The sequence below is a fragment of the Ochotona curzoniae genome, unplaced genomic scaffold (assembly GCF_017591425.1).
Source record: "Ochotona curzoniae isolate NIBS_2020 unplaced genomic scaffold, NIBS_Ocur_1.0 contig_4792, whole genome shotgun sequence".
NCBI classification, from domain to species: Eukaryota; Metazoa; Chordata; class Mammalia; order Lagomorpha; family Ochotonidae; genus Ochotona; species Ochotona curzoniae.
Window position 1 is genome coordinate 5,911,764 of NW_024466389.1, and position 21,336 is coordinate 5,933,099.

At 55.8% G+C, this 21,336-nt stretch overlaps 1 protein-coding gene across 1 annotated transcript; it reads right to left on the reverse strand.

Annotated features, from left to right (window-relative positions):
* Positions 1-630: 630 nt before the first annotated feature.
* On the reverse strand, positions 631-15,974 carry MASP2 (MBL associated serine protease 2). Its single transcript, XM_040987598.1, has 12 exons — positions 15,897-15,974; positions 12,848-12,918; positions 12,541-12,769; positions 12,260-12,437; positions 11,750-11,881; positions 10,251-10,447; positions 9,938-10,088; positions 8,386-8,504; positions 5,596-5,674; positions 3,458-3,592; positions 2,685-2,759; positions 631-1,397 (listed from the first exon to the last, which is right to left on the reverse strand). Exons 1-12 carry the CDS (start codon positions 15,972-15,974, stop codon positions 631-633), a joined length of 2,211 nt encoding a protein of 736 aa, XP_040843532.1.
* Between the last annotated feature and the right edge of the window lie 5,362 nt (positions 15,975-21,336).

Consider the following 21,336-nt stretch of genomic DNA (forward strand, 5'->3'; position numbering starts at 1 on the left):
TACTACAGAATTCAGGTCTGTGCGAGGACGAGAATTGTTGAGCTCCCGCCCTTGGCTGGCGCGGATGCGGTGGGTGGCCCGGGCTCCAGTGGCGCCGGCTGGTCATTGAGCAAGAAATGCAGGTGTCTGCTGCGGCCCCACTTCCTTCTACTGAAATGTCTTGTGGAGGCGCCGCGTGGATTCTGTCCTCGGGCGATGGTGGCCTTGTTGGAGCGTGTGCCGGGCTGGCCCAGAAGGTCTGTGTGGACGTGGTGTGGACTGCGTCACTCCACGTTCCTGGTGTCTGGCAACTTACTGACTATAAAATCGCAGCTATTTGGTGTTGGTTTTTGTTATCTTTAACCTAAAAATGGGTGAACTCCTACGACTAAAGAATCCAGGTATGCAGTTATCCAAGAAAAGATTCAAAGTGACCTGGGAACCAGCTGTGTGCTTGGAGATGAGAAAAAACTTGGAAACCAGTTGAGCAATAGAAGATAACCTGTGGTTGACAGAAATGTACTGCTTTGTGCCTAACTTAGTGCGGCTGTGACAGCAGTGCGCTTAGCTGGTGTGGGTGGCACCGCGGAGGGAGGGCCGGGTCAGGGGTACTGGGCTCGGATGGCTCATGGATTTCTGAACTTGAGGCGTTTACTGGTTAGAAATCATTATCTTCTTGATCCAGGATATGTAGTTGGTAACTTTGGTGTAAACCCCATACTGATCAGCTTTCCCGCAATGAGAGGCGCCCCAGGACACTATTCCTCCCACAAACCACCTCTGTGTGTGGCCATCAAGGAACACGAGGGCCCCTCCGCTGTCCCCTCTGCAGCTGTCCTTGCCCCCGCTCTGCAGGCCGGCACAAAACATGTTGTCGGTTACCGTGACCCCCGGGTAGAGGGTTCTGTCATAAGCTGCGATGCATTTTTTCTGGTCAACAACTGGAATGTCAATGAACATTAGCTTTCTAGCAAGGAAACCCCTTTGGGTTAATCCCCACCCGGACACTGTTCCCATGTCATCCGTTCGCATGAAGGACTCGGCCTCTTGGCTGGGCAGACAGATGGGTGTGATGTTGGCGTTGATTCTGACTTTGTCCTTCAGCTTGATCAGTGCTATGTCGTTGTCGAATCCAGCATCATGCACATACCCTTCGTGAACAAAGACGGCCTCGGCCGAGGCTTGGGTGTAATCAGGCGAGAGTCTCTTCAGGGCACCCATCCGGATGTCCAGGGCCGACGCCTCCTCTCTCTGTCCGTAGACCGCGTGAGCGGCTGTCAGGATCCAGTTATCCTGCAGAAGAGCGCCCGCTGCTGTGGTCTGGCCCAGCAGCAGGACTTGCCAAGGGAAGTCACCAGGCCTGGCCGCCTGCCCGCCATAGATCCGGCCTCCTGTGGTGCGGCCCGAGAGCCCACAGACTGGGGAAGGAAGGCAGCACGTGAGAGGTGGCCCGGGGTGGGGAGGGCCCCTGGGCTTGGACCATTTGAATGTGCCCACCCTCCCCAAAGAAAGTGGGGCCTGTTCTTAAATAGTACCACTCTCAAAGACCTGATAAAAACTCCGTGTTTTTGGGCCCATGCGTGGTGACCTAACCGTTTAAGTCCTCACCTTGAATGCACCAGGATCCCATATGGGCACCAGTTCTAATCCTAACTGCCCCGTTTCCCATCCAGCTCCCTGCCTGTGGCCTGGGAAAGCAGTTGAGGACGGCCCAAAGCCTTGGGACCTGCACCCGCCTGGGAGACCCGAAACAAGCTCCTGGCTCCTGGCTTTGGATTGGCTCAGTTCCAGCCATTGAGGCCGCTTGGGGAGTGAACCATCGGATGGAAGATCTTCCTGTCTCTCCTCCTCTCTGTATATCTTCCTTTCCAATAAAAAATCTTAAGAAAAAAAAAAAATCCATGTTTCTTACCCCCTCAGAAAATGCTGTGAGTTGAAAATCAAATTACTTTAAAAATTTGGATCTGTGAAGCGGAGGAAGCCACGGAGCAGGGCCAGCAGCCTTGGAGGGGCAGGCCTGGCCACTGCTGTCCTCGGGCGGGGTGACGGCTGCCTGACGTGGGAAGGCAGGAACTGGGCTGCTGTTGGGACACCTAGAATGTTCACCTTCAGACACACAGGCGAGGGGCTGGAATTACGGCCTTGCAAATAAATTGTCTTTGTGTATTTCAAATGAATTGTGCTTGCTGCAGTACCAGGCCCTGTGCCTCTTGTTTAGTGCTCAAGTGTGGCCACCAAACAGGCTTTTAGAAACACTCGTTCAAGCCAGATAACGCAGGGCGGTGAGGGTTATTACCTTTCTGTTTAAGCACTAAAGTGTTCATCTTTAGAGCCAATCCTGGTAAAAATGTTGAGTACTATTAAAGGCAAATTGCATTAATGTTTAAAAACTAGATGTCATTAAAAAACAGTTGCTTAGGGAAATAATGAAGTTATTAGCTTTGGGTTTTAATAGCATTTTTACAGAGAAGAAAAGTAACAAGAACTCATGTTTATAAATGTACAAATTGATAGTTTGAGAAATCATTTCATTTTTATGTTTGCCTAGTTATGAGGTCAAAAATAACCCAGTGACTGGTGGAGTCAGCCCGCAGCAGGCCTCCGTATGGGAGGGGCGGCCGAGACAGGCTGTAATTGTAACTTAGCCAAGTTGCGTTCCTGCCTGGCGCAGCTCACGCTGGCACGCTCCCCCCCCCATCAGTTACCAGGCTCGCACGCCGGGGGGGATCTTCCTCCCCTGGAACTGGTCCAGAATCCGTCAGCCTCACATACGTATTTACCTGCAAATCATGGGAATTCAGAACTGTGTGCTGCGTGCAGAGGTGGCTGTCACTTGCTTGAATGCCCCGTTGAGAAATGTTAGTTCTTGAGCCTGGGTGGGCGGCTCTGGGTGCCATTTCCCATGATTTCATAAACAGCTTGCAAAGTGGAAACCTTTCAGATGTGCAATGTGAATATGTATCAAGATCTCAAGTGCTTAATGATAAGGTTTTGACTTGTTAAATTAAACCATTTGGAATATATTGTGTGTTGGTAGTAGTCATTTACTAGATAAGATCTGTTTTCAGAGTCTTGCAAATTGACATCAAAGCCACTTTCACTGTAATATTTCACTTAGCGGGTGGAAGAAAACGCCTTTTCATTTTTTGCTGTGTAGCCTCTTCCAGAAGTGTCTGTTTATTTCAGACCAAGAAGGCTCAGGTTCCAAATGTTGGAGCATCATGGCATAGCTGGCTAAGTCACTGCCTGGAAGCTGGCATCCCTGGAGACACCACTTCCAGTCGGGCTCCCTGCTGATCTGGGTTAACCCTGCAGAGGCCAGGAAGAAGCTTCTGGCTTCGCCTGGCCACTGGGGCCATCTGGGGCCATCTGGGGAATGAGGTAGTGGATGGAAAACTCACACCCATCATCTTCCCTCTCATTCCAAAATAATTTATGGACTCCAGATATGCCCTCGCGCCTGCCCGCTTGAACTCACCGTCCCCCACACTCAGGGTGTAGAAGGGCCCTTCGCAGCTGTACTCAATCACAGCTTTGAACGTGGTCACATCAGCATCTGTGACGTAGCGCACCTGGCCGTTGGCTATGTCCTCCGGAGGGCCGCAGTCAACGACTGAGAAAGAGCACAGGAGAGGGCTTTGGGGCGCGCCTCACTGTTGCTGACTAAGCAGCGGGGCTGTCCCTGGAGGGAGCCACAGTGTGAGACCTTCCCTGAAGGGGATGCCGAGTCACTTGGCATTCCTCTACTGTCCCTCCAAGCCTTGGGCTGCAGCAAAGCAACATGGGAGAGAAAAGGCAGCGTCTGGGTTCAGGCCAAGTGGCTGCCAAGGTAGAAGAGGGCAAGAGAGGCTGGAAGACTGAGGCTGCACTAAGAGGGCGGGGACACTGCTGGTGTGAACTTGTCAGTTGCTAGGGGGCTCTTACAGTGGACAGCCGAAGTGGTCAGGAAGGTGATGCTGGGGTAGGCATGGGCTGCAGGGCTGAGATGCTGCTGGAAGTGGCTATGTCCCCTCTGGGAGCGCCGGCTCCCTGCCACTTGCACACCTTGGGGCACCAAAGGTGGTCCCTGCGCCCTCACGGGAGACCTCATGGAGTCCCAGGCTGCTGGCACTGACCCAGCTTTAGTAGAGGGAATATCTGTTCCAACCATTTTCAGTGATGTCACAGCTGCACAGCTGATTCCAAGCCACGTGCTTGACGTCCACTGCTGGTGCTGTGGTGTGGTGCTGCCCCCGGTCTACAGGGGAGCCGTCAGAGCGGGCGACGTGCCTACAGTGTGTAGTAGAAAAGGCAGGCCCAGGAACTGGCACGGTTACCTAGTGGCTCAAGTCCTCGCCTTGCACGTGCCGGGATCCATATGGGTGCCACTTCTGATCCCAGCTGCCCCACTTCCCATCCAGCTCCCTGCTTGTGGCTTGGGAAAGCAGTCGAGGGCAGCCCAAAGCCTTGGGACCCTGTACCCACATGGGAGACCCTGAAGGGGCTCCTGTCTCCTGGCTTTGGATCAGCACAGCTCCAGTCATTGCAGCCATTTGGGGAGTGAATCAATGGAGAAAGAGATCTTCCTCTCTGTCTCTCCTCTCTGTATATCTGACTTTCCAATTAAAATAATTTTAAAAAAAAAAGGCAGGCCCAGTGTTCCTGTGAAGACCTGACCCCCACCCCAACACTGCCAGAACCTGCTTTGGGGACGTATTTCATGCTTGGAAAAATCTATGGTAAAAAAGAAACACCCCCTTGCTAGGGACTCAACAAAAAATGTGAGAATGTCTGTGTGGAGGTGTGAACCCTGCAGATGTGTGTTTGTTTGAATGTCACCTGAAACTTGATGGCTTCGTGCCAGGCTTCCCCCTAGAAGGTGGGCCTTGTTCATGAAACAGCGCCACTCAGAGGCCTTACCTCGGAAAATGATGCAAGAGGAAGGTAAGTTCCACAAATTCCTTTGCTTAAATAATTAGACTGTGAAAGGAAGGGAAGCCACTGAGCAGGGCAAACAGCTATTGTCCCAAAGGGGGCAGTGTGGGGGAAGTGCAGGGGCCAACCTGCCACAAGGGACACCGCAGCTGCGGGGGGCAGACCGGCAGTGTGGGTGCGAAGGCGCGTCCCTTCTGTGCATGACAGCCACGATGCTGCATGCACGTAACCCCCGGGAATGGCAAGAAGCTGGGAGGATGCACTTCAGAGGCTGTTGCTGTCTGTTTTGCTAAGTTTCTGTGCAAGTAGCTGGCACTTTGAGAATGGAATAATACAAAGTTGCAGGGTTATTTTCACACCAGTAGTGTACACACCATTGCTGTGTGCGTAAGTGCACACCAGATGGCCCGTGTGTGAGCACTTCCTGCAGCAACAGCAGGCCATGTCCACAGGTGGGAGGGCACACACCCGAGCCTGCCGCGGTGAGGGTCTCGCAGCAAGGGCTTCAGCAGGCGGTGTCCCATAGCTCCCACTGCCTGAGCAGACCCTTCTCCCTCCCTTGCACCTGGTCCTGTCTGCACATGCGGGTGGGCTGCGGCTGGGAGCAGAGCAGATTTGGGATTCCAGCCGAGAGATGCAGTCAGGAAAAATCAAAGCAGAGAAGCGATGGGAACAGGTGGCGTCCCCACGCGTGGACCATACTGCTGCACTCTGGCATGGCGGGCGTCCAGGACCCATCTTTCTGGCAGACAGCAGTGAAGGACGTCAGGGGCAGGTGGCCCTGCAGAGGAGGGCAGAGAAGGTCACCTGCTTGCCCCCAGGCAGTGCTTCCCCTCACGTCCCACGGGTGGCAGGTGTGCAATGCCTCATAGGCTTTGATTTGCACTGTAGCAAGCATAAGCAGGGTCTCGGGGCCGCTGAGCCACAGAGAGAGGAGACAGAAAAGCCTTCAGCTGCTGGTTCACTCCTCAAATGGCTGCAATGGCCGAAACTGAGCCAGCTAGAACCAGGACCAGGAGCTTCTTCCAGTTCTCCCGTGTGGGGCCAGGGTCCCAAGCCATAGAGTGTCCTCTATGGCTTTCCCAGGCCATAAGCAGGGAGCTGGATCAAAAATGAAGCAATTGGGGCCCGACGCGATGGCATCCCAACATCCCTGCTTCCCATCCAGCTCCCTGCTTGTGGCCTGGGAAGGCAGTCGAGGACGGCCCAGAGCTTTGGGACCCTGCACCCACTTGGGAGGCCCGGAAGAGGCTCCTGGCTTCAGATTGGCTCAGCTCCAGCCATTGCGGCCCCTTAGGGAGTGAATCATTGGACGGAAGATCTTTCTCTTTGTATCTCCTCTCTCTATATCCACTTTTCCAATAAAAATAAAATGAATCTTTAAAAAAAAATGAAGCAATTGGGATATGAACTCGCACTGATACGGGATGCCAGTGCTTGCAAGTGGAGAATACCCCAGTTGAGCCACTGTGCCAGCCCCCAACAGAAATTTGTTTTTAAAATTTATTTATTTATTTATTTATTTTTTTAAAGATTTATTTTTATTATTTTTTCATTGGAAAGGCGGATATACAGAGAGGAGAGACAGAGAGGAAGATCTTCCGTCCGATGATTCACTCCCCAAGTGAGCGCAACGGGCCGATACTATGCCGATCCGAAGCCAGGAGCCTCTTCCGGGTCTCCCACGCGGGTGCAGGTTCCCAAAGCTTTGGGCTGTCCTCGACTGCTTTCCCAGGCCACAGGCAGGGAGCTGGAAGGGAAGCGGGGCTGCCGGGATTAGAACCGGCGCCCATATGGGATCCCGGGCGTGCAAGGCGAGGACCTTAGCCACTAGGCCACGCCGCCGGGCCCCCCCAACAGAAATTTTACGCAATGATGATATCAGGATTTTAAAAAATAGAATTAATGGGAGCCCGGCGCAGTAGCCTAATGGCAAAAGTCCTTGCCTTGCTTGCTGGAAGAAGCTCCTGGCTCCTGGCTCCAACAGTTGCAGCCACTAGGGGAGTGAATCAGTGGGTGGAAGATCTTCCTCTGTGTTTCCTCTTCTCTGTATATCTGACTTTACAATAAAAATAAATAAATCTTCTTTAAAATAAAAAAAGAAAATTGATGGGCCCAGTGCAATGGCTCAGTAGCTAAATCCTCGCCTTTCTTGCACCAGGGACCCATCTGGACACCAGTCATGTCCCGACTGCTCTGCTTCCCATCCAGCCCCCTTCTTGTTGCCTGGGAAAGAAGTTGAGGACGGCCCAAAACCTTGGGACCCTGCACCAGCATGGGAGACCTGGAGGAAGCCCCTGGCTCCTGGCTTTGGCTCGCCTCTGGCCATTGTGGCCACTTGGGGAGTGAACCAGTGGACAAAAGATCTTTCCTTCTCCTTGTCTCTGAATTTACCTTCCCAATAAAGATGGATACTTTTTTTTTTTAAATAAAAATAGATAAACTGGCCGGTGTTCGGTTAGCTGGTAGAGTTCCTGTGTGCTCTGCTTCCCATCCAGCTCCCTGTTCATGGCCTGGGAAAGCAGCAAAGGAAACACTTGGGCCTCTCCACCCACGTGGGAGACCCGGGAGAAGCTCCTGGCTCGTGCGGCCATGTGGGGCATGGACCACAGATGGAAGATCTGTCTCTTTAACTCATCTTTTCAAATAAATAAGTCTTTTTTAAAAATCCAACTGAACGCTGGCAGGCCCCGAGGCCGCGGAGAGAGCTGGCCCAAGGTGGGAGAAGTGCGGCATGTCTCCGTGGCCGTGCGAAGCCAGCCAGCGTTCCAATGTTATCGCTTTCACCACTGGGATTCCGTGACAATCTTGAAGAACATGAAGAGGGCACATTGATCTCTCACCTGTGCCCGTAAAGCCACATGCTAAGCAGTTTTTAAAGTTCCACTCCTCTCCCTCAGCAGCAATCACTATTTATAACTGTGCAGAGCACGCCCTTTCTCGCGCCCTCTCATTTTGCTGTGGACCCGAGCTGGCTTGGGGAAAGTTCATTGTTGCCTGCTCACCCTTAGGAGGGGAACGTGCATCTGATAGGAAGGCCAGGAGCTGTGAGCACACGGCTGTGCTCACCACCAGCTTTTCCGCATAGTTGTAAATGGGTGGGCGCTTACAAGCACCAGCATGCCATTTGAGCGCCAGTTCGTATCCCGGCTGCTGCACTTCACACCCAGTTCTCTGCCTGTAGCCTGGGAAAGCAGTGGAGCATGGCCCAAGGCATTGGGACCCTACGTCCACGTGGGAGAACCAGAGGAGGGGCCTAGTCTCACATCGGCTCAGTTGCAGCCACTGCAGCCATTTAGGGAGTGAATCAGCAGATGAAAGATCTTTCCCTCCTTCTCTGCCTTTCCAATTAAAAAAAAATCTAAAATTATATATATATATATGTATAAGGGGGTACAGGGAAGGAGGATGGCCTAGACTGCCCACCCCCCCCCCCAGCGTCCCCTCCGGGGAGCGCGGCTGCGCGGGGTCCCCAGGTCCCCGTTGACTCACTTGCAGGAGTTCGTAGCCCAGCTCGCAGTGGACGGAGAAGCTGTCCGTGAAGACGTACTTGGCTTGCACCGGCGCAATGCGGCCATTAGGTGGCGCCACTGGATCAGGGCAGGGCTGCGCTGCACAGGGGAGAGGGCGCTGGCCAGCGGGTCAGGGACAGCCGGGCTCGGTGGGAGCAGCCGGCAGGAGTGAGCTCAGGCACCTGGAGCCCGCACGCAGACAGAGCGTGCGCCAGGCGAGCAGGGCTCTTAAGGTGAAACCCTCAGTGGCTGCTGCAAATGGACACTGGCCCAGGTGGGAAAGAAAGGAGGTGGAGAGGAGGAAGCGGTGGGGGGCCCTGCCCCTCACCCCCACAGTGTGCCCCTTGCACGGGGCGGCAGAGCCCAGCAGTGTGGGCTGATGGCATGGTTGTACCCTCCGGAGCCTCCGTCCACTCATCCGAGATGGGCGTGGGGTCCAGGCTGCTGTGGGGGCCAAGGAAGGTGCTCGGCTGAAAACCGGGACAGAGCGAGTGGACTTGAGCCTCACACAGCCCCTAGCAGAACCGCGGGACACAGTGAGAGACCAGGACCGCAGGCCACAGCCCCAAGACCCAGGGGGAGACCAACCCTGGTGCTCGGGCCACTGGGACCACCCCCTCCCTTTCAGACCCCCAAATGCTGGCCGGCTGCCACCAGGCTGCAAGCCAACCCCAGACTGTGGCCTCCCATGGGTCCCATGAGCCCAGCCTGCGTCCTGGGGTGACTTGACCCTGTTCAGTTTCCTTTGGGGAGGGCAGCGCCCCAGATGGCATGACCCTGGTGGCCCTGAGGGAGCCCAGGGCTTGCAGGGGGAGGATCTGTGCAGAGGAATTTAGGGGGCGGAGCTCTGGCACAGCCCCTGAGCTGTGGTGGTTCCAGACCTGGACTGGCTCATCCCCAGGGGTGCTGCCTGTGCTAGGGACCCAGCACCCTCAGAGTGCGATTGAGGGCATTGCCTGTTCCGGGCACCAGCCTCGCCCATGCCAGGTCCCTTCCCTGTCCCCATCAACCATGCCAGGCCCCTCCCCTGCCCCAGCCATGCCAGGCCCCTCCCCTGCCCCAGCCATGCCAGGCCCCTCCCCTGCCCCCACCACCCGTGCCAGTCTCTTCCTCTGCCTCTGTCTAAGGCTTGGCTTGCCACACGGCTCTGGCCATGTTGGTCCCACTGGCCTGAGGGCTTCCACCGTGGGGACCATGACGTCTGTATTCTGTATCCATCCTGGCATGCCAGCATGAGTGAACAGGTGGACGGAGCCAGGCGGTGTAGATGACTAAGTGACTGAATAAGGAACTTGGGGGATATGACCCTGTGGTCCTGGGGCAGCCTCCTCCTTCCCCCGGCTCCGCTCCACGTATCTCCGTCTGTATCCCTGCGACTTCCGATACATGAAGGCAGGCAGGAGGGAACGATGGCAGAGTACAGGGAGACTTGGGGCGGGTCCCACTCGTGCCTGCCCCAGGAAGTCCACACATAGCTCCTGCATTCTGAGGAGGAACAGCCGCAGCTCCAAGCCGCAGCTCAGGCTGCTCACCTGTGCTTGAGTAGCGGATCTTCCAGCCCGTGTGGTCCCCTGACTCATCAGTGACAAAGGTGACGGTCACAGCGCTGCTGTTTGTCACTATTTGGTGGGGCAGCGTGTTCCCGCAGAATGGGCCAAATGCCTCCCCGTGGTCTGTCTGAATCTGAAAGAGAAGCCCAGGAATCCACCAGGGATCCTGGCTGGGCCGACCCTGTCCCTTACTGTGATGAACCTGAGTGGAGTTGGGACAGGTGCAGAAGGGGGGTGGCTGAGCTGGACTGACCAGAACTGGCTCGAACAATGCCAGGGTCCCCAAGGACTTTACCTGGAGGGAGTCGTAGGGGCACTGGGTCTCGGGGTGTGCCTCCACCTCGAAGGACTCCACAAAGTCCAGGGTGATTCGGAACCCCTCCTGCAGGTGGACGCGGTAGGTGCAACGGGAGAGCTTGGGGTATGGCTGTGGGAAGGCAGGGCTGCTGAACTCTCCGGAGCGGTTGCTGATCACCAGGCCTGGGCATAGAGCTGGCAAGAGGGAAGAGGATGCTGGCATGACCAGCGCTGACAGCTGGGTGTGCTGACTCTGGGGAGCCGGGGACCAGCACACCTGGCACTCCCAGCACAGGAGGCACCACCAGAAGCCTCTGGAGCCGTTTAGAAAGGAGCTTCCTCGGTCTTGGGGACTCGTGCTCCTGGAGGTTGAAGGCATCCCGCCAAGCTAGCAATCCCAGAACTGAGCAAAGGAAGCTCTGCCAGAGGGAGGAGGGTGAGGGACGCCCCTCCTCGTCCGGCATTACCAGCCCACCCTAGCAATTCCCACAGTCGTCCACCAGGGGGCTCCTCCCGGATCCGGCGGGGAGCAGCCTGGTCTTCCGGGGGTTCTGGTGGGGCAGCCTGGACCGGCCTGCTGGCACTCTGCCCCTGGGAGCCCGATGACGACTACAGCCAGGTCAGCTGTCCTTCCTGCCCTCGCGCCTGGCCGGGGCCACCACATAAGGGAGTGGGGAAGGTGCATGGATTCAGGATCTGAGATGTCTGGGGGCTGGGGTCCCCTCACCGCTGGCTTGCTCGCTCTCACGCAGGTGGAATGGACCCCAGGTTTTGGGAGACCAGACAAACCCCTCAATTATTGCCCCGGCTGCTCGGTCTTGGATGGCTCCCCCACGGCCAACCAGCTTGATCTCCAGGGACACCGCCTGGGGCATTGGGGGTACCCCCTTGAGACTTTGGGGCTCCTTCCGTGTATCAAACAGCTACAGGACCCACGATGTTCCCCCAACTCTGAGAGGGAAAGAGGAGAAGACACAGGGCCGGCCCTGCCACCCTGCACCCTTGGGCCCCAGAGACACGCAGGCGCAGGTCGGGTGGAGCCAGTTTATTGTGGGGTCTGCGCATGCATGGATGGCAGCGACCGGAGCCTGGGTGGGGCTCCCCGCAGCTTCCAACCCCCTGGGCCGCCCGGAGCCTGAGGGGGGCTAGCGGTCAAGCTCTGGAAGAAACGAGAAACGCAACGCGAAGGAGGGCAGCGGGGGTGGGGTCAGGGCTGGTGCGCAGGTGCTTGGTGCAGGTGCAGGTGTGGGGAAGGGGAGGCCTGTGGTTCCGTGGAGGGAAGGGGTTGGGGATGGGGGAGGCAGGCCCAGGGGTCCCTGCTCTCCCACCCATGAGGCAGCAGCAGAAGCGGCTGCCCGAGTTAGGGGTGGAGCGGCTGCCGTGGGGTCCTCCAGCCCAGGTAAACAGTGGGGCCCTAGGCCAAGCGAGCCAGGCGGCGAGGAGATGCCCCTGGCCCAGGAATGGCCGAGCTGCTCCTCCCCTCCTCGGCAGGCTCACCTGCGCAGGTGCGCCGGTCCTGGTGGAGGACGTAGCCGGCGCGGCAGGAGCAGTAAAAGCCGCCCAGGTGGTTGTGGCAGTGGTGGTCGCAGGCCGGTGCCTCTCCCGGGGGCACCTGGCATTCATCGATGTCTGGGGCGGGGAGGGGCACAGCACGGGGCTCAGAGGGCAGGGCATGGCACCAAGCTGGCCGCCCCTCCCTGGCAGGTCGCAGTGACCCCTGTGTGGCCCTGAGTCGGTGCCTGCGAGGGAGGGGGAGTCCCACAGGGGAGGGTGATGGTCCAGCCCCGGCCAGCAGCCAGCGGGCTTGGGGCTGCCCGGAGAGGTGGGTGAGCCGCACAGAGCTCAGGCCGCTGCCCCCAGGGACTGTTGTCTAAAACCGGGGTCCCCCGGCCCATCGGAGGCGGTGGACGACAGCCAGGGCTCCACCTCTCAGTGTGTGCTGTTTGGTGTCAGTCCCCAACCGCCCTGTCCTGCTGGGTGGCCCGGTGTGACCCCTGGCTCACTCACCCTCCGCCGTGAAGAAGGCCTCGAAGCCGCTGAAGGGCTTCTCGTTGGAGTAGTCGGAGCGGAAGGTGACCTCGAGGCGGGAGCCCGGGGAGTAGAAGGTGTCGTTGCCAGGCGCGCGCTCTGTGTCCGTGCTCTGGTGCCCGCACAGCGTGGCCAGCACCTTGTTCCCGGAGCTCAGCTGCGGCATCAGTCACGGGAAGGAAAGGTGGTCCCCAGGCCTGCCCATCTTCCTAGCGTCACCCCCACCCCTTGCCCTGGCCACCCCTGCCCCTCGCTGGCACCTTCACGTAGTCATACTCGCAGAGGTAGGAGAGCTCGAGGTCGAAGTGGGTGAAGTAGAGACGCAGGCGGTAGCCGGGGGGTGCGGTGAGGGTCCAGCGCCGCTCCTGGTCATTGGGGTACTGCCCGGGGAAGCCAGGGGAAGCCAGGCGCCCGAACAGGGGCTCGGGCCACTGCGGCCCCGCGGGAGCGGACCTGGCCGCACACAGGAGGCTCAGGACCACCAGCAGCCTGCACGCGGGGCAGGGGTGCTGAAGGAGGGCTCTGGCCTGCCCCACTGTGCGTGGGGACCTGGGATGGCCCACGCACCTCATGGTGTCTGTGCGCCTGGACTGGTCCCTGTCGTTCTCACCTTTGATCTGTTTGCCCAGCGCTGTGCCCTGCCCCCACGGAGGGGGAGAACTGGGCCTGGGATTCCGGTAATCCACTCCGAGTCCTCTCTCCTGGGAGGCTTTCTAGGGGCTGGCCCCCGGGCGGGAGCTGTCGAACAGCTGGCTGAACTCCTGGCACGCTGCATCTGGCTGCAGCGTTTGGTCACTTGCACTCACAGCACAGCTCCTTGCCAACGCGCACCTAGGGAGACCGCAGCCGCCGGGTGCTGTGGCCCCTGTCCCCCACCTGGTAGACCACGGAGACTCCCAGGCTCCTGCTTCAGCCTGGGCCAGCCTGGGCCGTTGTGACCTTTCGGAGAGTGAGTCAGTGGGTGAGAAAATACCTTTTTTTTGGTTTCACCCTGTTTCTGCCATTCTGCCTTTCAAATAAATCTTTTTTTTAAAAGACTTATTTATTTTTTTAAAGATGTATATATTTTTTGTTGAAAAGTCAGATATAGAGAGGAAGATCTTCCGTCCAATGTTTCACTCCCCAAGTGACCGCAATGGCCAGTGCTGCGCCGATCTGAAGCCAGGAGCCAGGAACTTCCTCCAGGTCTCTCACACGTGGATGCAGGGTCCCAAGGCCTTGGGCCATCCTCCACTGTTTTCCCAGGCCACAAGCAGGGAGCTGGAATGAAGTGGAGCTGTCGGGATATGAACCAGTACCCAAATGGGATTCTGGCGTTTGCAAGGTGAGTATTTTAGCCATTGAGCCATTGCACTGGGCATTCAAATCTTAACAACTGGTGTGGCCCAGGAAGGTGCCTAAAGCATACAGCTGGGACAATGAGAGTCCCATCCTCTTCCAACTTGACTCTGGGGCCTGGCAGCCTGTGGGGCCTGGCAACCTGTGGGTCCACTCTCCTCTCTACAGTGGTGGTGGTGGGGGGGAATGGCACAGTGCTTGCCTGCTCCAGGCTCCCTGCGTTTTACAGTGAAAGCCAAGTTGCCCAGTTGTACCTGCTTTGGCTTGGTTGCTAGGAGACCCTAAGGCCTGGTCCCCCCTTCAGTCACTGGGGTGCTGTCCTGAGATGGGATGTTTGTTGTGCTTTCTAGAACACCCCAGAATGTGTACAGGAATTGCTTCCGCGTCCCCAGGAATAGGCTGGCTTATGTGATGCCCATGGCAAGCCAGTGTTGACACAGTCAGCTGTTGGTGCAGTCCTGCACTCCCGGAACAGCAGGACATCAGGAGGACAGAGTCCTTGCTTGTGGAAGTGAAGCAGGGTGAGGGTCACGCCTACGTGGGCCTCTGGCTCATCCCTAGCACTTGGGACTGTCTTCTGATGGGTCACATGATGCAGTCAGTGAGCTGCTGTGTGCTGGGCAGGTGTCTGGAGCAACGGCCACATGGGACTCACATCCCGTGGGAAAGCCTAGTGCTGGGCCTGGCTACTCCGCTTCCTGTCCCACTTCCTGCTCAGGCACACCCAGGGAGGCAACGCAGAATGACTCAGGGACTTGAATTCCTGCCACCCACCTGGGAGACCCACTTGGAGTTCTGGGCTCTTGGCCTTGCCTTGGCCCTGGCTGTTGTGTGCGTCTGTGCAGTGAGCCAGTGGAAGGAGGTTTCTCTCTCTGAGTTTGCCTTGAAAGCAGAGGCAGGGCCCGGCAGCATGGCCTAGTGGCTAAAGTCCTCGCCTTGAACGTGCCGGGATTCCATATGGGCGCCAGTTCTAATCCCAGCAGCTCCACTTCCCATCCAGCTCCCTGCCTGTGGCCTGGGAAAGCAGTGGAGGACAGCCCAAGGCTTTGGGACCCTGCACCCGTGTGGGATACCTGGAAGAAGTTTCTGGATTCTGGCTTCGGACCTGCATAGCATCGGCCGTTGCAGTTGCTTGGGGAGTGAATCATCGGCCGAAAGATCTTCCTCTCTGTCTCTCCTCCTCTCTGTACATCTGACTTTCCAATAAATAAAATAAATCTTCAAAAAAAAAAAAAGTAAGCAAGCAGAGGCAGCTTTGGGGTACATGGGCTGTGTGGGGCTGACTGGGGTTTCCTTGTGTCATTAGAGCCCTAGGAGGTTCTCAGAATTGAGTCCAGCACTGAGGAGTCGACGACAGAGGCGACATGAATGCTGCAAGTTAGGATTATTTATTTTAAAATGTATCTGTTTGAAAGGCAGCATTAGAGAGAAAGAGAGAGATCTTTCATCTGCTGGTTCACTCCCCAAATAGCCCCAACAACCAGGGCTGGTCCCCTGGATCCCATCCAGGTCTCCCACATAGGTACAAGGACCCAAACCCTTAGGCCATCCTCTGCTGCTTTCCCAGGTGCAAGGAACTGGATTGGGAGTGGAACTGCTGGGACTTGAACTGGTGCCCAATCACTCCATTCATTAAGCGAGTTCATTAAGAGTTGCTGAAGGGGACACCGTGAGCCAGGTAAAGTCTGCATCAAAGGCGTCAGCCGGGGGGCCTCGGTCCTTATGTGCCCGAAGTGGCTCCTGCGAGAGCAAGCTGCCAGGAGATGAAGTCTGTGCCCCGAGCTGCACCTCCTGCCGGCTCACATGACCATCTCCTCTCTCAGGCTCTCCATGGATGCCACATTTTGTCCTGGAACCTCCCAGTGTTTGTGCTGCATAATCCCACTTTCTTTGTTAGTTTCCCTTGGATGTTATGGGACAGGAAAGAAAACTGGACTGAGACCTCACAGAAGTGCCGGGTGCTTCCAATGTGTTTTCTGGATCAGGGATCCAGGGATCCCTGAGGGACACAAATGCCAAGAGAAACAGTGGTCAATGATCACGAACACACCAGGTCCCCAGCTGTGGGCAGCTGCCTGGGTTGCCTTGTACCTAGACGAGTGTTACACTGCTGGGAGAGAAGCAGTCAGTAGCTGGTGGGCATTCTAGGTCTGGTTAATGCCAACTCTATGTTAGCTATACCAGTGTGCCAGCATAGTTGCCTATTCTGTTTTTTAGATATGTGGGGAACTCTGCAAGCTGCCATGTGGAGCAGCTGGGACTCCAGGCCAGGACATACCACGCTGGCCCCCAGACATGGCACATGCTGCTGCATGGTGGGGCTGCAGATTGCCTGAGGAAAGAGGTCTGGGGTCATGTTGGAGTGGGGGTTGCCATGGGCATGTTTGGCAGGTAAGGAATGTCTTCTGGGGGCTTCCACAGACAGGGCCACTAACTAGCAGGTAGGCGAGGGAGCGGAGACAGGGTGGTTTAGAGGGGGAAAGCTGGGTCAGGCCAAGGCATCTGCCTGCATGGGAGAGCTGGGCTAGGCAAGTAGCCTTGCCTCTCGCTTACTGGCACACACAAAAGCTGGGGCTGTGTGGCATGCCTGACTGGGCTAGGACATGGTTTCTGCCCATGAGTATGGGTGTTAGGGGGAGGGCCATGTCAGGCTGGGCTGCAGGACCTATCAGAATGTGAGATAACTGGATCTGGGGCGGATTCTATAGGGGACTTTGGGCATATCTCTGTGGGACTGCCACACCTGCCAATTTACATGACAGCTGGAGGTGGTGATGGGCAGAGCCAGGCTGGAATGTAGAACTCACTGACACTTGTGGGAGCCAGGGCTGGACTCAAACCCCAGCCACATGGAAAATCCCAAGATATGAGGTTTGATCTTGGAGTGCGTATGTCAGGACTGGACCTCCTCAGTTGCTGATGCCTGTGCAGTGGACAGCATGTCCAGGTGCATACGGGGGACATGACAGTCAGCTCATCTAGGCCAGCAGGGGGGGTGTTGACTGCTTCTTCAGGATGGAAAGCAGAACAGGTTGGACAACTCCCCTGGCTGAGCTTTGCAGCAGGTTTCTGGATGCACTAAGATGGGCTTGGCCGGCCAGTAGACATTGGAAAGATGTCCCATCCCTGGAGCAACAAAATCACTCAAGTAACACCCTTGTAATACTCTTTCCCACATGGGGGTCCCTAAGGTGTCATCAAATGACTGTCCCCCATCCCTGGGTGCTGATGAAGTGACAGCAGGGCCCCTTCTTTTATCCTTGAGGAGAAACCAGAAAACAAATAAACAAATAAACCTGAAAAGTGTTCCACCCACCTTCCACCTTGACCTGACCTTCTCCACTCTAATTACAGGCCCACATGGGCATACATCCCTCTCAACTATATAAATAATAGTAAACATAAGTTGGCACACACACACACTGCAGGAAAAGAAAGCAGGGACACGAGGGGCCAGTGTTGCAGCGCAGCTGGGGCGGCCACTGCCTGGAATGCCTGCATCCCACAGGGCAGCACTGGTTTGTGTCCCGGCTGCTCCACTCCATTCCAGCCCCCTGCTGATGGTCTTGGAAGGCAGTAGAGGACGGCCCAAAGCCTTGGGACCCTGCACCCACGTGGGAGAGCCGAAAGAAGCTCCTGGCTTCTGGCTTCGGATTGGCTCAATTCTGGCCACTGTGGCAATTTGTGGAGTGAATCAGTGGATGGGAAGTCTCTTTCTCTGTCTCCTTTTATCTGTAAGTCTGCTTTTCAAATAATACATAAATAAATAAATAAATAAGAAAGAAAGAGGGTCTGGCACAATGGCTCAATTTGCTAATCTTCCCCTTGCAAGTGCCAGCATTCCATATGGGCACCAGTTCCTATCCTGGCTGTTTTACTTTCAGTCCAACTCCCTGCATATGGCCTGGGAAAGCAGAGAAGGCTGGCTCAAGTCCTTGGGCCGCTGCACCCCCATGGAGACCTGGAAGAAGTTTCTGGCTCCTGGCTTTGGATCAACACTGATCTTTGAGGCCATCTGGGGAGTGATCCGGTAGATGGAAGATCTCTCTGCTTCTGCCTCTTCGTCTGTATAACTACCTTTTTTTTTTTTTTTTCTTTTACTCAACTATTTTCCTTTTTTTAAAATATTGTTTACAAAGCCGAGAGGGATGCCCATCCATGTGGCACTTTGCATGTGCCAGCTGGTGTTCCAGCTGGCCTTGCTCAGCCTCCACTCAGCCCTAGTTCCCAGGAGTGTTAGGCTCTGCCCGTCACCACCCCTGGTTCTTGCCAACCAGTGGGTGCTGCTGTCCCACAGAGTTGAGCCCCAAGTCCCCTATAGAATCCGTCCCCAAATCCAGTTCTCTCACATTCTGTTCGATGCTGTGGCCCAGCCCGACGTGGCCCACCCCCTGATCTGACACCTGCTGGTCAGTACTGTGGCCTAGCTAGTCAGGCTTGCCTCTCAACCCCAGCAATTGTGAGTACCAGCAGGCAGCGGGCAATGGGTGATGCCCAGGCCTCCCATGGGGGCAGGTGCCTAGCATGCCCTCCAGTTCTCCCCTTGAAACCACTCCATCTCAGCTCCCTTGCCAACCTGCGAGTGTAGTGGCCGGGTCCGTGAAAGCCCCATGTCAGTTCTCCCCTGTCAAACATGCCCCTGGCTGCTCTCACTCCAGCACATCCCCAGACCCCGGGCAATCTGCAATGGCCCTGCCTGGTGCTGGGCTGGCACTTCCTGGCACAGCACTCTTGTCTTCCCCACATATCTTTAAAAAAAAAGATAGGCAACTATGGTGGCACACTGGTATTGCTCTATAGGCAACAGATTTGGCATTAACCAGGCCAAGAATGCCTGTCCAGCAGTGGAACAACTTGCCTGGGTACAATGCAACCTAGGCAGCTGCCTATGACTGTGGAACTCTGCTTTTCCAATAAACAAACAACATCCTAAACATAAAACAAGGGCCTGGCACAATGGCTCAACTGGCTAATCCTCCCTGGTCAAGTGCCATGATCCCATATGGAACCAGTTCATGTCCCAGCTGCCCCACTTGCCATCCAGCTCCCTGCTTATGGTCTGGGAAAACAATAGAGGATGGCCCAAAGCCTTGGACCCTGCACTCATGTGGGAGACCCAGAAAAACCTCCTGACTCCTGGCTTCTGATAGGCTCAGCTCTGGCCTTTGTGGCCATTTGGGAAGTGGACCAGCAGGCAGAGGACCTTTCTATCTGTCTTTCCTTCACTCCATAAATCTGATCTGCTTTTTCAATATAAATAAATCTTTAAAAAAAAATAATCACGGGCCCGGCGCGATAACGTATTGGTTAAGGTTCTCGCCTTTCACACTCGGGATCCCATATGGGCCCTGGTTCTAATCCCAGCAGCCCCTGTTTCCCATCCAGCTCCCTGCTTCTGGCCTGGGAAAGCAGTCGAAGACGGCCCAAAACCTTGGGACCCTGCATCCCCATGTGGGAGACCTGGAGGAAGCTCCTGGCTCCTGGCTTTGGATTGGCTCAGCTCCAGCCATTGCGGCCGCTTGGGGAATGAATCTTCAGATGGAAGATCTTCCTCTCTGTATATCTGACTTTGCATAAAAATAAATAATCTTAAAAAAAAAAAAAGAAAAAAAATAGCCACTTGGGATGCTAACACCCCACGTGGGAGTGCTGCTTCTAACCCTCGGCTGCTCTGCTTCCAGTCCAGCTTCCTGCTGATGTGCCTGGGAAGCAGAGGCTGACGGTCCATGTGCTCAGACCCCTGCTGCAGTCACGGGAATTCCTGGCGTGGCCCAGCCCTTGCTCTTGCAACCATTTTAGGGAATGAGCTGGTAGATGAAAGATTTCTTCCTCTGTCAGTCACTGTTCTTTTTTTTTTTTAATTAATTTATTTTTATTGGAAAGGCAGATCAGATTTATGGAAAGTAGAGATAAAAATCTTCCATCTGGGCCCAGCGCGATGGCGCAGTGGTTAAGGTCCTTGCCTTGCATGCACCGGGATCCCATATGGGCACCGGTTCTAATCCCGGCAGCCCCGCTTCCCTTCCAGCTCCCTGCCTGTGGCCCGGGAAAGCAGTCGAGGATGGCCCAAAGCTTTGGGAACCTGCACCTGCGTGGGAGACCCAGAAGAGGCTACTGGCTTCAGATCGGCATAGCATCGGCCGTTGCGCTCACTTGGGGAGTGAATCATTGGACGGAAGATCTTCCTCTCTGTCTCTCCTTTCTGTATATCTGCCTTTCCGATAAAAATAAAATAAATCTTTTTTTAAAAAAATCTTTCATCTGCTGGTCTGCTCCCCAAGTAATGCAATGGCTGGAGCTGAGCCAATATGAAGCCAAGAGCAAAAGGCTTCTTCTGGGTCTCACATGCGGCTTTGAGCTGTTGTGTTCAACTGCTTTCCCAGACCACAAGCAGGGATTTGGAAGTGGAGCAGCCAGGACATGAACCTGTGCCCATATGGGATCAGCCATTAGGCTATCGTGCCAGGCCCTGTTCCTTTTCAATAAATTAGTAACAATAAAACACCTGTAGCAGGGATCAGCCTGGCGTGAAGTGGCTGCAAGTGCCATGTGGTCAGCAGAATCATGAAGACGACTAGCTCCTATTGCATGCCTACTAGGCCTCTTACTTGAGGGCTCTTTTCTAGAAGAATCCAGATGCATTTCCAACCAGTCCCAGCCTCCGGACATGGAGCCCCCAGGGAGTTCCAGTCCACGTAGCCCTGAGCTTCTCCTGTCATCAGTGCTGGTCCTTGTACAGCTGGTTCGTCAGCGCAGTGTGTTAGGGACAGGCATGAGGTCACAGTCAGCAATACTCTCCCTCCGCACCTGGGCCCCGTGCAACACTCTGTGACGGCACATGTCACATTTGCATCCACATCACAAGATGCTCTTCCCTGCTTGACTAGGGGAGTTCCTGGGGGAGCCCAGCTGGCCTGAATGAAATACAGGGGGCCAGTGGGGTTTAATCAGCTGCTGGTAGGGCCACAGCAAGTGAGGGCTGGCCTCTGGGGACTGCCTCACCAAGTGCACAGCCAGGTCCCCCAGGACCAAGGGCAGGAAGCACCAGTGGGCTGGCTCAATTGGCCACAAGGTGGCCACAGAAGCAGATGTCCGTGCGGTCAGGAGGGAGCTGGCTGTTGGCTCAGAGTCCCAGATGCTCCCATCCCACACGGGAGTCTCATCCCTGCTTCTGACTCCACTTCCTGCCAACGCAGTCCCTGGGAAGTGGTGGTGACAGTTCCAAGGGCTGGGCTCTTGTCAGCCATGACACCTAGACTGGACAGGACTCCTGGTTCCCGGCTTCTCTGGCCAGTCATTGTGGCCATGTGGGCAGTGACACCAGATGGAGCTCTTTCTGTTCTTGCCAGTGAAAACACAGAATCCCTGGGCTTCGTGCAATGACTCAGTGGCTAAATCCTTGTCCTGCACGTGCCAGAATCCCATATGGATGCTGCTTCATGTCCCAGCTGCTCCACTTCCCATCCAACTCCTTTAGCCCAAGTAAGCAGCAGAGGATGGCTCAAAGCCTTGGGACCCAGGAATTGCTCCTGGCTTCTGATTGGCTCAGCTCTGGCTGTGACGGCCATTTTGGGAGTGAACCAGCCCACGGAGGTTATTCTTCTGTCTCCTCTCTGTAAATTTGCCTTTCCAATGCAGTGAATCCCCCGATCTGGTGAACATGAACAGCCAAGGAAGATGAGACCTGGATGCCAGCCAGCGAGGCGTGGTGTATGGCA

What these genes read in the sequence shown, in the direction of transcription:
- MASP2 (XM_040987598.1), bottom strand. Translation starts at nt 15,974, where the DNA reads ATGACCCCAGACCTCTTTCCTCAGGCAATCTGCAGCCCCACCATGCAG. An exon ending in GCGAGTATGACTACGTGAAG is followed by an intron (nt 12,438 to 12,540) that starts GTGCCAGCGAGG and finishes CTGATGCCGCAG; the next exon opens with CTGAGCTCCGGGAACAAGGT. An exon ending in CGCCATGCCAGAGTGCAGCA is followed by an intron (nt 3,593 to 5,595) that starts GTATGGTCCACG and finishes GCTCTTTCTCAG; the next exon opens with TCGTTGACTGCGGCCCTCCG.